Here is a 16,005-nt window from a genome sequence, read left to right on the forward strand (position 1 = left end):
ACAGACAATGGACTAAGAAAGAACGATGCACGGTTCTAATTATGCGAAAAACAAATAAACAAACAAAAAAACAAAGAGAAGTCATCGGCTACCAGTTTCTCCCCCACGTATTTATTTATGTTTCTCTCCCTACCAACGCTTCAAATTCAACGACTAATCCTACGTTTTACAGCGTCATTTACGTACTGTATCAAAACTAACGAACCGTAGTTTTATTACAGCTCAACTCTATCCTCAATATGTTACAAATGTCAGTCGTGGTCAGAATAGTGTTTTGCGTAGTTGTCAGTGCAATATATCGCAGCTAAGTGAATTAGAGCGTGGTCATATTGTTTGTGCTCGTATGGTGAGTCCTTTGAAAACTTACGCTACATACAGTGAAAGGGGAAAAACATTCGCTGAATCACGACGCGGACGAAAGTGTGTGTTTAGTGGTTGCGACGGATGGTCACTGAAGAAAACTGAGACAAAAAATGAGAGCGGCAGCAGCAAAAGTCACTGCATAACTGAATGTCGCACTCGCGAACACTGTTGGCACCAAAACAACGGGAGTTGGAATTCCAAAACTACATATCATGATGTAAACGCCCGTAACGGAAAAACGTGGTGTCGAAGTCAAATAATCTGGACTATGGAGCAATGGAACAATGACACCTGGTCGGATCGGTCTTGTTTCACACTGTTTCCAACTTCTAGCTGAGTTTATGTCCCAAGAGCGGAAAATGGCGAGGGTCCGGTATCGATTCGGGCAGCCACATCGTGGTACTGCATGGGCGCCGTGATTACTCTGCAATGACACATTACTGCCAAGAATTAAATGACGATTTTGGATGATCAAACCCACCCCAAGGTACAATATCTGTTCCCCAATGGTGATGCTGTGTTATAAGAGCTGTTTACACAGCTTTCATCGCGCAGGACTGATTTTATGAGCACGATGATGAAACATTCCGTCTACCGTGACCACTAGAGTCAGCAGATCTCGATATTATTGACCCTTTGAGAGAAGGGATAGATATCCGCCTCCATCGTCGCTACCTGAACTTCCCATTGTTTTGCAGGAAGAATGATATAACGTCCCCTTGAAAAACCTACAGGACTTGTATTCATCCATTCCGAGACGACGGGAAGCTTTCTGAATGCCATCTGTTGTCCTACACCGTATTAGGCACGGTGATGCGTTTTACTTGTGGTGTTTCCGTATTTCTGTTCACCCTTTGTATATGATCTGTTATGATTTTAGACTAACCTTTGACACTCTCTAGCAGAGAAAAACAAGTCATTATTTCGAAACTAAAAACGTGAAACTAAAATAAAAATAAAAACACTCCACTGGTTTTCGTTCATCCCCCCACAGACCTCCACAAAACTATGAACCATGTTGTGGGATAGTATTTTTTTTCCTCTACTTGAAATTGTCACTGGTGATTCAGACGTCAGGACACAACACTTAGACGCCATCCTAATCCACGTAAGGTAGTAGTCCTTACTGTCCTTGTTATGCACCTAATGTAGTTAGTGCTAGTTTACGCAGGGTGATGTTTCTGGCAGCTACTTTCTGCTTCGTGTTCATGCAAATTCTCCTGAGCCGAGTGCCCCATCTAATGTGACACCGCAGTTTTTGGATTGCACAGTGCTCTAGCGGTTTTCCTTCCCATTCTTTGGCCTTGTGCTGTTCAGCTGTGGAGTACGCATGCCCTGTGTGGTATAATTCCAGCCCTGCCAAACATATGCACCTACAACTCATGCCGCTTTGTCACAGACCTATCAAGCGATCCCTTCTTATATTCAGGCTGTGCCACAAATTTCTTTTCTCTCCAGTTCTGTTCTGTATCTTCTCATTAGTTACGTGATGTACCCATGTAATTTTCGGCTTTCTTCTGTAGCACCACATTTCGAAAGCTTCTTATCTCTTCTTAGCTGCACTGTTTATCGTCCATGTGTCACATCCATACATGGCTAGACTCCAACCAGATATCTTCAGAAAAGACTTAAGTGTTAGCACTTAAATCTATATTCGATGTTAACAAATTTATCTTCTTCGGAAACGATTTTCTTGCTGTTCCCAGTCTACATTTCATATACTCCCTACTTGTCCATCATCAGTTATTTTGCTGCCCAAATAACGAAACTCATCTGCTTTAAGTGCCTCGTTTCCTAAACTAATTCCCTCAGCATCACCAGATTTAATTCGACTATATTTCATTACTCTTGTTTTGCTTTTGTTGATGTTAATCTTTTATCCTCCTATCAAGACGCTGTGAATTACGTTCCACTGCTCTTCCAAGTCCTTTGCAGTCTCTGACAAAATTACTAAGTCATCGGCAAACCTCAAAGTTTTTATTTCGTCTCTCAGTTCCTACTTCAAATTGTTCCATAGTTTTTTCTTTACTACTTGCTCAATGTACAGACTGGATTGTATCGGCAATAAGCTACAACCCTGACTCACTCCCTTCTAAACCACTGCTTCCTTTTACACTCCTGGAAATGGAAAAAAAGAACACATTGACACCGGTGCGTCAGACCCACCATACTTGCTCCGGACACTGCGAGAGGGCTGTACAAGCAATGATCACACGCACGGCACAGCGGACACACCAGGAACCGCGGTGTTGGCCGTCGAATGGCGCTAGCTGCGCAGCATTTGTGCACCGCCGCCGTCAGTGTCAGCCAGTTTGCCGTGGCATACGGAGCTCCATCGCAGTCTTTAACACTGGTAGCATGCCGCGACAGCGTGGACGTGAACCGTATGTGCAGTTGACGGACTTTGAGCGAGGGCGTATAGTGGGCATGCGGGAGGCCGGGTGGACGTACCGCCGAATTGCTCAACACGTGGGGCGTGAGGTCTCCACAGTACATCGATGTTGTCGCCAGTGCTCGGCGGAAGGTGCACGTGCCCGTCGACCTGGGACCGGACCGCAGCAACGCACGGATGCACGCCAAGACCGTAGGATCCTACGCAGTGCCGTAGGGGACCGCACCGCCACTTCCCAGCAAATTAGGGACACTGTTGCTCCTGGGGTATCGGCGAGGGCCATTCGCAACCGTCTCCATGAAGCTGGGCTACGGTCCCGCACACCGTTAGGCCGTCTTCCGCTCACGCCCCAACATCGTGCAGCCCGCCTCCAGTGATGTCGCGACAGGCGTGAATGGAGGGACGAATGGAGACGTGTCGTCTTCAGCGATGAGAGTCGCTTCTGCCTTGGTGCCAATGATGGTAGTATGCGTGTTTGGCGCCGTGCACGTGAGCGCCACAATCAGGACTGCATACGACCGAGGCACACAGGGCCAACACCCGGCATCATGGTGTGGGGAGCGATTTCCTACACTGGCCGTACACCTCTGGTGATCGTCGAGGGGACACTGAATACTGCACGGTACATCCAAACCGTCATCGAACCCATCGTTCTACCATTCCTAGACCGGCAAGGGAACTTGCTGTTCCAACAGGACAATGCACGTCCGCATGTATCCCGTGCCACCCAACGTGCTCTAGAAGTATAAGTCAACTACCCTGGCCAGCAAGATCTCCGGATCTGTCCCCCATTGAGCATGTTTGGGACTGGATGAAGCGTCGTTTCACGCGGTCTGCACGTCCAGCACGAACGCTGGTCCAACTGAGGCGCCAGGTGGAAATGGCATGGCAAGCCGTTCCACAGGACTACATCCAGCATCTCTACGATCGTCTCCATGGGAGAATAGCAGCCTGCATTGCTGCGAAAGGTGGATATACACTGTACTAGTGCCGACATTGTGCATGCTCTGTTGCCTGTGTCTATGTGCCTGTGGTTCTGTCAGTGTGATCATGTGATGTATCTGACCCCAGGAATGTGTCAATAAAGTTTCCCCTTCCTGGGAGAATGAATTCACGGTGTTCTTATTTCAATTTCCAGGAGTGTATACTCCTCGACTTTTATAACTGCCGTCTGGTTTTTGTACAAGTTGTAAATAGTCTTTCGATCCCTGCATTTCACCCATATTACCTTCAGTATTTCGAAGAGAGTACTCCTGTCAACGTTGTCAAAAACTTCCTATAAGTCTACAAATGGTATAAACGTAGGCTTGCCTTTCCTTAACCTATCTTCCATGGGAAGTCGTAGGGTCAGTATTGCCTCTCATGTTTTTACGTTTCTCCGGAATCCAAACTGAACTTCCTCGAGGTCGGCTTCTGGCAGTTTTTCCATTCTTCTGTAAAGAATGAGTGTTACTATTTTGCAACCAAGAGTATTAAACTGATAGTTCGGTAATATTCAAACGTGTCAGCACCTGCTTTTTTTCCGAACTCTTTCTTGAAGTCTTCGGGTATACCACCTGTTTTGTACATGATACAGTTACGTAAATAATGAAGTTTTAGTTTTTTTAAAAATAAGTAACTTCACGCTCCGGCGCGGAGGTCCTTGCGATGCCAGTCGGCCACTGTGTCGCCATCTCTCTTACGGCGCTGTTTGAAAAAGGGATAGAGAGGCATGTGATGAGCACCCCGCTCTCCCAAACTCTGGAACTGATATTCCTCATTAAAGCTGCTCCTCAACTGGACTGAGTACACCGCTTTCCGGTTCTCCCAGACAGAAAAACGCCTGATAAATACAAGGAATCTAACCCGTATTCTCAGGATGGCAGTGAGACAGTCTGATCAGTGAAGGAGGCGGTTTTGAATTATAGAAATATTGGACGATGTGTACTGATCTGCGGAGACTATGTTTAATAATAAACTGAGTTGTAGCATAAAAATTAGTGTAAGAATCAGTTTTATGTCTGTGGCCTTTCGTGTCGTAAGGGTGCTTGCTACGTACGCGAGGTCCATGAGGCATTCTATCTCGGCCAGCAGCGGGTCCCTGTTGGAGAAGAGGTCTGTCCACTGCGTGCGCACCGTGAAGTACATCTCGATGGTCTTCTTGGTGGGCTCCAGATTTCCGTAACAGCTGTGGAGGAACAGGTGCAGGTGCTCGTCTGCAACAAACAATAGGGCTATAGATAGAAAGATGCGAAATTGATGCGCGTTCGGCTGTCAAGAGAGCAATGGGTGAACCCTTGAGTGACTAGCACAGCAGAATATTCTCAGATGATATTTCATAAAACCCAAAGAAAATCTGGTCGTATATAAAGGCTATTAGTGACACCAAAGTTAACTTCCAGTCATTCGTGAATTCGACAGGAAATGAAATTCAGGATAGAAAATAAAACAAGAAATGCTTAGCTCCGTTTTTAAATATTCCTTTACAAATGAAAATCTATGAGAATTATCCCAATTTATTCCTCCCATCCCTGGTAACTTGAGTGAAATAAGTGTTAGTGTCAGTGATGTTGAGAAACACCTGGAATCATTAAAATCGTTCCAGGGCTCGATGGAATCCCTGTGAGACCGTATACTGAATTTGTGACTGAGTTAATCCCTCTGTTAACTATATTCTTTCGTAGATCACTCGAACAAAAAACTGTGCGCAGCTGTTAGAAGATGGCACAAGTCACACCTGTCTAGGAGAAGGGTAGCTGAAGTAATCCATAAAACTACCGACCAATATCCTTGACATCGGTTTGTAGATGCAATATTTCTCGATTTTCGAAAATCATTTGAGTTATCACCACATCTACGATTATTACCAAAAGTATGATCGTATTGAGTATCATGCGTATATTGTGACTGGATGAGTATTTTTTAGTAGCGAGAAAGCAGCAACTTGTCTTGACTGGAGAGGCATCAACAGACACATACGTAACGTCGGGTGTGTCCCAGGGAAGTGTGTTATGAGCCTTTCTGTTCGTGTTGTATATTAATAATTTTGCGGGAAATATTGCAAATGATGCCATTATATGTAATGAAGGATCGCTGCATAAATATCCAGTGAGATCTTGATAAGATGTCCAAGTGGTGCAAAAATTGCCAATTTCCTTTAAATGTTTAGAAATGTAAAATTGTGCCCTTCGCAAAACAAACGAAACGTATTATCCTACGACTATAATCAGAGGCGATTCTAGATGTCGGTCAAGGGGAGGGGGGGCAAGGCTAACGAGGGGGGGGGGGAGAGGGTTTGCGGGAATGGAATATGGCTTAACAAAAGGAGAGTCCTCCACTGACAAATTGGTAAAATTTGGTGTTCCTTTAAGTAGTTTTTGGTAACTGTTCTAGGGTTCAGGGAAAAAAGCTTATTTTAACATGGGAGATTTTATAAATTACATAAACCATAAAAAAGGTCAACTTACAACAAATAAGTTTTCAATAATTTTCTGGATACAGGAGATGACATGAATGTAAAAACTTGAACTTGACATAAATATTAAAAAAATCTGTTACACAATTCACTGGTTATTTCCATCTTCTGCCCAATTTGTCATGCTCATTCGTCTCTGTTTCTTTTTATTGAATATATCAATGATATTTTCACTGACCATATATCTTTCTTTATGGACATTTGCAAGAGTCAACTCATTTAATCTCACGTGCCCCATTGTGTTACGCAAATAAGTCTTTATTCGTCTCAAAGTAGACAAGCTTTGTTCAGGAGTGCTTACAGTGACAGGAATAGTCCCAAATATTTGAAGTAAAACATATACATTTGGGAAAAACTGCTTGTCACAGTTCTTTAAATCTTCAGTTGGTGTTTCAGATCTTTTACTTTCATCAATCCACTTTTCTTCCGTAGTTTCAGCTCTCCTTCTAAATCTGTTGAAGTAATATATTCGCTGATTTCTGGAGTAATTTTATCCAGTGTAATATGATACACCATTTTTCCTTGCCACAGACCCTGACTATAATATCAATTAGTCACAGCTGGAATCGTCCAACCCCTACAAGTGCTTAGGTGCAGCAATTTGTTGGGATATAAAATGAAATGATCACATAGGCACAGTCGTGGATAAAGCAGGTGGTACACTTTGGTTTATCAGCAGAATACTAGGAAAACGTTATCAGACTACAAAGTAGATTTCTTACAAATAAATCGTGTGGCCCATGCCAGAGTACTGTTAAAGTTTGTAGGACCCGTGCCAAACAGGACTAACACGGAACATTGAACATACATAGAGAAAGGCAGCACGAATGGTCCCAGGTTTGTTTGACCTGTGGGACAGTGTCACAGCGATGCTGAAGAAACTGAACTGGCAGACGTAAACTATCGAAAGAAAATCTACATAGAAACTTCCAAGAATCGCCTTTAAATAGTGACTCTAGGAATATACTACAACCCCCTACATATCTCTCCCGTAGGGATCGTGAGAAGAGGATTAGTTTAATTACAGCTCGCACGAGGGCATTCAAACAATCATTGTTCCCGCGCTCCATACGCGATTGGAATGGGATAGAACCCTAACAACTGGTACAATGGGATGTCGCCTCCGGTATGCGCTTCATAGTGGTTTGCAGAGTATAGATTAGACACAACAGGGGAATTGTCAGGCATCACCATGACGCCCGTGGCAGAGGAACCTTTGTGCTTTATGCTGTACACGGTAAGATATTTACTCGCCCTATTCACGAACAGAACAAATAACTAACCCTACCCACGATTCTCTAAAGAATCGAACACCCACGTGTAAAACAGCTTTAAACGTCTGATTACGTTATAAATGTGTTAATGCGTTAAATATATGTCGCAAAGCGTGCAAAACCCTAATTATGTTGATTTTATTAGTTTTGAATCATTCACGCGTAGACTGATGAAAAGTCAAACGAAAACCGGTTGAGTGTAGTCCGCGTAATTTGCGTTCTTAGGAGAAGCTAGTTTTCCACGCGTCTCAATGTTTATGACGTCCTATCTCCTGATACGTGTCGTACAATGGTATACTTTTGCAGGTTTATTCAGTGATACACGTGGATACCGTCTGCGAATTGTGTTGCTAATGGAATTGATAGTGTTCCCATTCTCAAACACTGAATGAATGTAATGCGGAAATTTGCACGTGTATTATTGCGTTAAACCTTCAACGTAAGGTTATGCGTGTTAATGAGTAGATTATGATGCCATTTTACACTTTTAACTTGGGTCACTAATTATCTGAAACTAGCGAAGGCGGAAATGCTTCGCATTTGCTAAATATACAGGGTTTTTACAATGAAGATCGGGGTTTTAATGCTTTATAATATTTATTATATTAAACTTACAGTTATAAATATGTCAAATGAAAGAGCCCCGCTATTCATTTGTAAACACCCTGTATTTGGGAATTGGATATACGTTTTACTCTCTCTCTCTCTCTCTCTCTCTCTCTCTCTCTCTCTCTCTCTCTGTGTGTGTGTGTGTGTGTGTGTGTGTGTGTGTGTGTGTGTGTGTGTGTGTGTGTGTGTGCGTGTCCGTGCCTCTCCTCCTACCCACTCACCGGCCGTAGAGACCGAGCGGTTCTACGCGCTTCAGTCCGGAACCGCTCTACTGCTGCGGTCGCAGGTTCGAATCCTGCCTCGGGCATGAATGTGTATGGTGTCCTTAGGTTACTTTGCTTTAAGTAGTTCTAAGTCTAGGGGACTGATGACCCCAGATTTTGTCCCATAGTGCTCAGAGCCATTTGAACCTACCCCCTCCCTTTTCCATCTCCTCTCCTCCTATTTCTGTCCATCAACTACACCCAGCTCCCTGTATATTTCTTATCCCACACTCTCTCCATCCATCTCCTCCTCCCTTACCTCTCTGTTCATATCCTCCTTCTCCTTCCTTATATCCCTTCTCTGTCCATCTCCCTCTCTCCCCTCCCTCTGATCTTAAATATACTTATCGCAAACGGAACCCTGATTGAGAACAGAAGTGAAAATGAGTGGATAAATCTGTTGGAATCATTAGTACAGGGCGTATAAGAGAGACCTCAGTAATCATTAGACATCGTAGGAGAGAGAAATGGGGCTCTCCGCGGAACTCACGGACTTCGAACGTGGTCAGGTGATCGGTTGTCTCTTGTGTCATACGTCTGGACGCCAGATTTCCACACTCCTAAACATCCCTAGGTCCACTGTATCCGATGGGATAGTAAAGTGGAAACGTGAAGGGACACGTACAGCACAACAGCGTACAGGCGAACCTCTTCTGTTGACTGACAGAGACCATCGAGAGTTGAAGAGGGTCGTAATGAGTAGTAGGCAGACATCTATCCAGGCGATCACACAGGAATTCCAAACTGCATCAGGATCCACGCAAGTACTATGATAGTTAGGGGGGAGGTGAGAAAACATGGATTTCATGATCGAGCGGCTGCACATAAGCCGCACATCACGCCGGTAAATACCAAACGACGCCTCACTTGGTGTAAGGAGCGTAAACATTGGACAACAGTGGAAAAACGTTGTGCGGAGTGACGAAACACGGTGCACAATGTGGCGATTCGATGGCAGGGTGTGGGTATGGCGAATGCCCGGTGAACGTCATTGCCAGTGTATGTAGTGCCAACAGTAAAATTCGGAGGCGGTGGTGTTATGGTGTGGTCGTATTTTTCATGGAAGGCGCTTGTACCCTTTGTTGTTTTGCTTGGCACTATTACAGCACAGGCCTACACTGATGTTTTAAGCACCTTCTTGCTTACCACTGTTGAAGAACAATTCGGCGATGGCGATTGCATCTTTCAACACGATCGAGTACTTGTTCATAGTGCACGGCCTGTGGCGGAGTGGTTACACGACAATAACAACACTGTAATGGATTGGCCTCCACAGAGTCCTGACATGAATCCCACAGAACACCTTTGGGATGTTTTGGAACGCCGACTTCGTGCCAGGCCTCACCGACCGACATCGATATCTCTCCTCAGTGCACTACTCCGTGAAGAATGGACTGCCATTCCCCAAGAAGCCTTCCAGCGCGTGATTGAATGTATGCTTGCGAGAGAGGAAGCTGTCATCAAGACAAAACCATATTGAATTCCAGCATTAACGATGGAGGGCGCCACGAACTTGTAAGTCATTTTAAACCATGTGTCCGGCTACTTTTGATGGCGTAGTGTACCTGAACATGAAACATTCGGTTCGAATAGTCACATTCGAATTATTAAGTGCGTGAGCTCAATCTGAGCGAGTCGAACTCGACTGTACCCGCCGTTCCGGAGTTATAATGGTTCACACTTGAGAAATTCTCATTCGATTTGCCTCCAAATGCTTTCTAAAAAAAAAAGTGTGGAAGACACCAAAATACCGCGGACTAACATCAACTGAATCTTTGAAATACACTACAGATATAGTTACCACTGGTAGCACACAGAAATCACTTTCAATTGTACCTTTCTCGCAAAATATCTGTGTTCAATGCGGAATTTGTTGTTGTTGACAAAACATGCGACAGCAGAACTGTCAAACTGAGCGTCACACTTCTTTTGTTAAGAAAACATGTGACAACAGAACTATCAAACCGGTCGTCGTATTTCCTTCATTGTGATTTTCGTACAAAAGTACCATCCAAATTTCCGACATTTCCTGTGGATTTTCTTTAATACTAATCTCACGCTGACATTTACGAACACAACAAGAACAAAAAAAATATCATCCAAATGAAGTGATAATCTTTGATACATCCGGCAACTGATTTTTATTTAAACAGATACTGAAAAATCAAATTTTTATTGCCCCAGGAAGCCGTCAGATAAACAACCCGCAAATAGAATTGGATGACCATTCTAGCTAGTGCTAACAACGTTTGACCATTGTTTTAAGGGAAATGACCAACATCTGACCATGATATTAAGGGATGTTTAGGGGAAATTCAGTTGCATTAAATGTCAGCTGCATAACAACATCGCATTTTCTAGGAGTGGGTGACAATGGAGAATATAATAAAAAAGGCGTACTTTGCTTACTTGCACTATGTTTTGTTAAATGTTGTTATATTGTGGGGTAACCTCAGAAACAGAGAGAAAGTTTTTACAGTGCAAAAACTTGTAATAAGACTCATTTGTGGTGTAAATGCAAGAAGAGAATGCCGAAACCTATTCAAAGAATTGCATAGACTGAACCACTGCTTCTCAGTATATTTAATCCTTAATCAGGCTTGTTGTAAGTAATATGTCTCTTTTTTTTAACCAATAGCTCACTACACAGTATCAACACAAGGAATAAAAACAGTCTATGCGCAGACTTGAAATCGTCTACTTTCGTCCAGAAAGGGATCCATTATTCATAACCTGCTAGCAGTCATTAAGAGCTTAGTTTAAGGCACAGCACACTTTAAATAGAATTTGGACTTTCTGGTGGCAAACTTCTTCTATTCCATAGATAAACTTGAAGGAACATCTTTCTGTCTTTGTGATTCGAGGCATCGATTGCTTAGAAAAAAAATTCTTTGTTTGACTGGATCTTTCAAGACATCTGTGAAGTTCTGAAGACTTCTCGGAGCCATAACCTTCTTCACAATTGCTTCTGCCTCAGTTCCATCACATGACATCACCTTAGCCAAATTACAGTCATGGAAAACATCCTTCGGTTATTTAAATCTACAATCCATACTTCTGTAGCTTATAATATGATTGAGAGTATGGACACCTATTTCTAGTTCACATTGAACGTTTCCACTGTCATTTCTGCCATTACCAAAACAGTTGAGTAAATCTGAGGACACCTTCATTTGGAAATTGGAAATTTGTGGTAAGTTCTATGGGACCAAACTGCTGAGGACATCGGTCCCTTGGCTTACATCCAAGATCACGTCTTCCGTGATCTGGGCTTACATACTACTTGATCTAACTTAAACTAATTTACGCTAAGGACGACACACATACCCGTGCCCCAGGGAGGATTCGAACCTCCGACGGGGGGAAGCCGGGCGACCCGTGGCAAGGTCCCTAGACCGAACGGCTACCCCGCGCGGCTGCCTTCATTTCTCTTTGGGTTCTGCTTATGAACTTATGTACAAGGAGGTTGTCGGCAGTCGGCATTGCCTCTATGGGCGATGCTGAAGTCACGCTTACACAGTACACAGTAAGCTCGGTTAACGTTGAAGGCCGTGGGCTTTAACCAAGAATATTGCTTCTACCACTTCTTCAAATAAACGAACGAGTATTTAATCTTCTCGCGAGTTCTTGTTACTTCCGTGTGCTATTTATACCACAGCTGCTGATCGGTATGAATCGCATTCGTTGGTTGCCAGTACCGTCTGAGAAACAAGTAAACATTCGCTCTCTCGCGGACCCTCCAGACACATAAGCTGTCACTCTTTCTCTGCTCCAGGAAAAAAGACTGTATGTCGACAATAGTCACGATCATTATACGAAAACTTTTCGAGATCTCTGGTTCAGGGAATTTGACAACCGATAGTATTCCGCGGAATTAATAATATTTATGGCCGTGATCACTGACGAAATATACGGAAGAAACAGGCAGTCATTAAAGTAGCCGGGAAAATAAAAAAAAAAAAAATATGTTGCTGTAATGCGGGAGATACCGGGAAATACGGGAAAGTTGGTCACCCTACTTTGGCCTTTTAATAAGGTACAGGGTGTTCCAAACAATTCGTCAAATTAATACAGGAGATAGAGAACATCAAAACAAATATATTTCAACAAAGATCATACGGCCTCCATAGTCAACTTGTAATGCCAGGGAAGACTTCTTTAGTGGTACTGATGTATGTTGCTGCGTCCACATCGGTTACTGGGAATGTGTACTGACACTTAAAACTGCTCTGTAGGCGGATGGTTGGCTGTACAGGCTGTATATTCCCCTGAATGTTAGACAAAGAACTGTCGTTCCAGCACGATGGGGCGGCCCCGTATTTTGCATTGATAACTTCGCCCGAACAGGCCATGAAGGTCCAACGGTACCGACGGGCCGCCGTGTCATCCTCAACTACAGGCGTCATTGGATGCGGATATGGAGGGGCTTGTGGACAGCACACTGCTCACCCGACCGCATGTCAGTTTACGAGACCGCATTGATTCGAGGAGTCACCTGGGAGCGACCTTCGGGAATCGATGGATCGGACGAGGTGGCCCTGTGGTTTGGCCACCATTACGTGTCTTGATTTCTTCCTCTGGGGCCCTAAGCAGCAGCTGGTGTACAAAGACGTTGTGGAAACAGAAAAAGACCTCTTCGCTGTAACTGACGTAGCTGCTGGTACCATTGAGTACTTGCCACGAATCTTCGAACAGAAACAACAGTCAATGATTCGACGATGTACTGCGTGCATCGGCCAATGACAGTGCATTTCAGGAGTTCCTGTGAATGCCACTGATATAATTAGCATGGGGGCCACTGCTGTAATTAGCATGACAATCTACCTACTGTGTAAACGTTCTTACATTCAGAAATTGCCATCAGGGACCTTATCCACCCTATCAGATGCTTGAATGTGGTAGGGAAACTAGAAAACCTGAAAAGGGAAATGCAAAGGCTCAGTCTAGATATGTGGTCAGTGAAGTGAAGTGGAAAGAAGACAAGGTTCAAAATGGTTCAAATGGCTCTAAGCACTATGGGACTTATTATCTGAGGTCATCAGTCCCCTAGACTTAGAACTACTTAAACCTAACTAACCTAAGGACGTCACACACATCCATGCACGAGGCAGGATTCGAACCTGCTATCTTGACAGCAGCGCGGTTCCGCACTGAAGCGCCTAGAACCGCTCGGCCGGCGAAGGCAAGGATTTCTGGTCAGATGAGTATAGGGTAATATCAACAGCAGCAGAAAATGGTATAACGGGAGTAGGATTCGTTATGAATAGGAAAGTAGGGCACAGAGTGTGTTACTGTGAACAGTTCAGTGATAGGTTTGTTCTGATCAGAATCGACAGCAGATCAACACCGACAACGATAGTTGAGGTATACATGCCGACTTCTCAAGCTGAAGATGAAGAGATAGAGAAAGTGTATGAGGATACTGAAAGGGTAATACGGTATGTAAAGGGATATGGAAATGTAATAGTGATGGGAGACTGAAATGCAGTTGTAGGGGAAGGAGTAGAAGAAAAGGTTACAGGAGAATTTGGGATTGGGACATGGAATGAGAGAGGAGAAAGGCTAAATGAGTTCTGTCACATGTTTCAGCTAGAAATAGCGAATACCCCGTTCAAGAATCACAACAGGAGAAGGTATACTTAGAAAAGGCTGAGTGATACGGGAAGATTTCAATTAAATTACATCATGCTCAGACAGAGATTCCGAAATCAGATACGGGATTGTAAGGCGTACCCAGGAGCAGACATAGACTCAGATCACAATATAGTAGTGTTGAAGACTAGGTTGAAGTTTAAGACATTAGCCAGGAAGAATAGACACGCAAAGAAGTGGGATACGGAAGAACTAAGGAATGACGGGATACGGCTGAACTTCTCTAAGGCTATAGATACAGCAATAAGGAATATCTCAGTAGGCAGTACAGTTGAAGAGGAATGATCATCTCTAAAAAGAGCCTTGGGTAATAGAAGAAATACTTAATTTGATCGAAGAAAGGAGGAAGTACAAAAATGTTCCGGGAAACTCAGGAATACAGAAATATAAGTCGCTGAGGAATGAAATAAATAGGAAGCACAGGGAACCTAAGACGAAATGGCTGTAGAAAAAATGTGAAGAAATCGAAAAAGAAATGATTGTCTGAAGGACAGACTCAGCATACAGAAATCATAACAACCTTCGGTGACATTAAAGGCAAGGGTGATAACATTAAGAGTGCAACGGTAATTCCGCTATTAAATGCAGAGGAGAGAGCGGATAGGTGAAAAGAATACATTGAAAGCCTCTATGAGGGGAAGATTTGTCTGATGTAGTAGAAAAAGAAACAGGAGTCGATTTAGAAGAGATAGGGGATCCAGTATTAGAATCAGAATCTGAAAGAGCTTTGGAGGACTTAAGATCAAATAAGGTACAAGGGATAAATAACATTGCATCAGAATTTCTAAAATCATTGGGGGAAGTGGCAACAAAATGACTATTCGCGTTGGAGTGCAGAATGTATGAGTCTGGCAACATACCATCTGACATTCAGAAAAGCATCATCCACACAATTCCGAATACGGTAAGAGCTGAAAAGTGCGAGAATTACTGCACAATCAGCTTAACAGCTCATGCGTACAAGTTGCTGAGATGAATAATATACAGAAGAATGGAAAAGAAAATTGAGGATGCGTTACATGACGATCAGTTTAACTTTAGAAAAGGTAAAGAAAGACACGAGAGAGGCAATTCTAACGTAGAGACTAAAGAAAAATCAAGACACGTTCCTAGGATTTGTCAACCTGGGAAAAGCATTCGATAATGTAACATGGTGCTAGATGCACGACATTTTGAGAAATGTAGGCGCAAGCTTCAGGGAGAGACGGGTCATACACAATATGTACAACAGCCAAGAGGGAATAATAAGAACGAAGTGCTCGTATTAAGAAGGGTGTAAGACAAGGCTGTAGCCTTTCGCCCCTACTGTTCAATCTCTACGTTGAGGAAGCAATGATGGAAATAAAAGAAAGTTTCAAGAGTGGAATTAAAATTCAAGGTTAAAGGATACCAGTGGTACGATTCGCTGATGACATTGCTACCCTGAGTGAAAGTGAAGAAGAATTACACGATTTGCTGAACGGAATAAATAGTCTAATGGGTATAGAGCGTGGACTGAGCGTAAATCGAAGAAAGACGAAGGTAATCAGAAGCAGTAGAAATGAGAACAGCGAGAAACTTAACATCAGGATTGATGGTCACGAAGTAGATGAAGTTAAGCAATTCTGCTACCTAGGCAGTAAAATAACCAATGACTGACGAGACAAGGAGGCCATCCAAAGCGGACTAGCAATGGCATAAAGGGCGTTTCAGGCCAAAAGAAGTCTACTAATATCAAATATCGGCCTTAATTTGAGGAAGAAATTTCTCAGGATGTACGTCTGGAGTACAGCATTGTATGGTAGTGAAACATGGACTGTGGGAAAACCGGAACAGAAGAGAATCGAAGCATTTGAGATGTGCTGCTGCAGACCAGTGTTGAAAGTTAGGTTGACTGATAAGGTAAGGAATGAGGAGTTTCTGCGCAAATTCAGAGAGGAAAGGAATATGTGGAAAATACTGATAAGGAGAAGGGACAGTATGATAGGACGTCTGTTAAGACATGAGGGAGTGACTTCC

General features: G+C 43.4%; 1 protein-coding gene across 1 annotated transcript in view; it reads right to left on the bottom strand.

Annotated features, from left to right (window-relative positions):
• The window catches only part of LOC126284972 (alpha-tocopherol transfer protein-like), a 257,511-nt gene that overhangs the window by 108,987 nt on the left and 132,519 nt on the right, over nt 1-16,005 (bottom strand). Inside the window, exon 3 of the mRNA XM_049984250.1 lies at nt 4,794-4,950. Within this exon, the coding sequence (XP_049840207.1) occupies nt 4,794-4,950 (157 nt within the window). The remainder of the gene's footprint in view (nt 1-4,793; nt 4,951-16,005) is intronic.

This window comes from Schistocerca gregaria, chromosome 8, assembly GCF_023897955.1.
Source record: "Schistocerca gregaria isolate iqSchGreg1 chromosome 8, iqSchGreg1.2, whole genome shotgun sequence".
In the NCBI taxonomy this organism is placed as follows: Eukaryota; Metazoa; Arthropoda; class Insecta; order Orthoptera; family Acrididae; genus Schistocerca; species Schistocerca gregaria.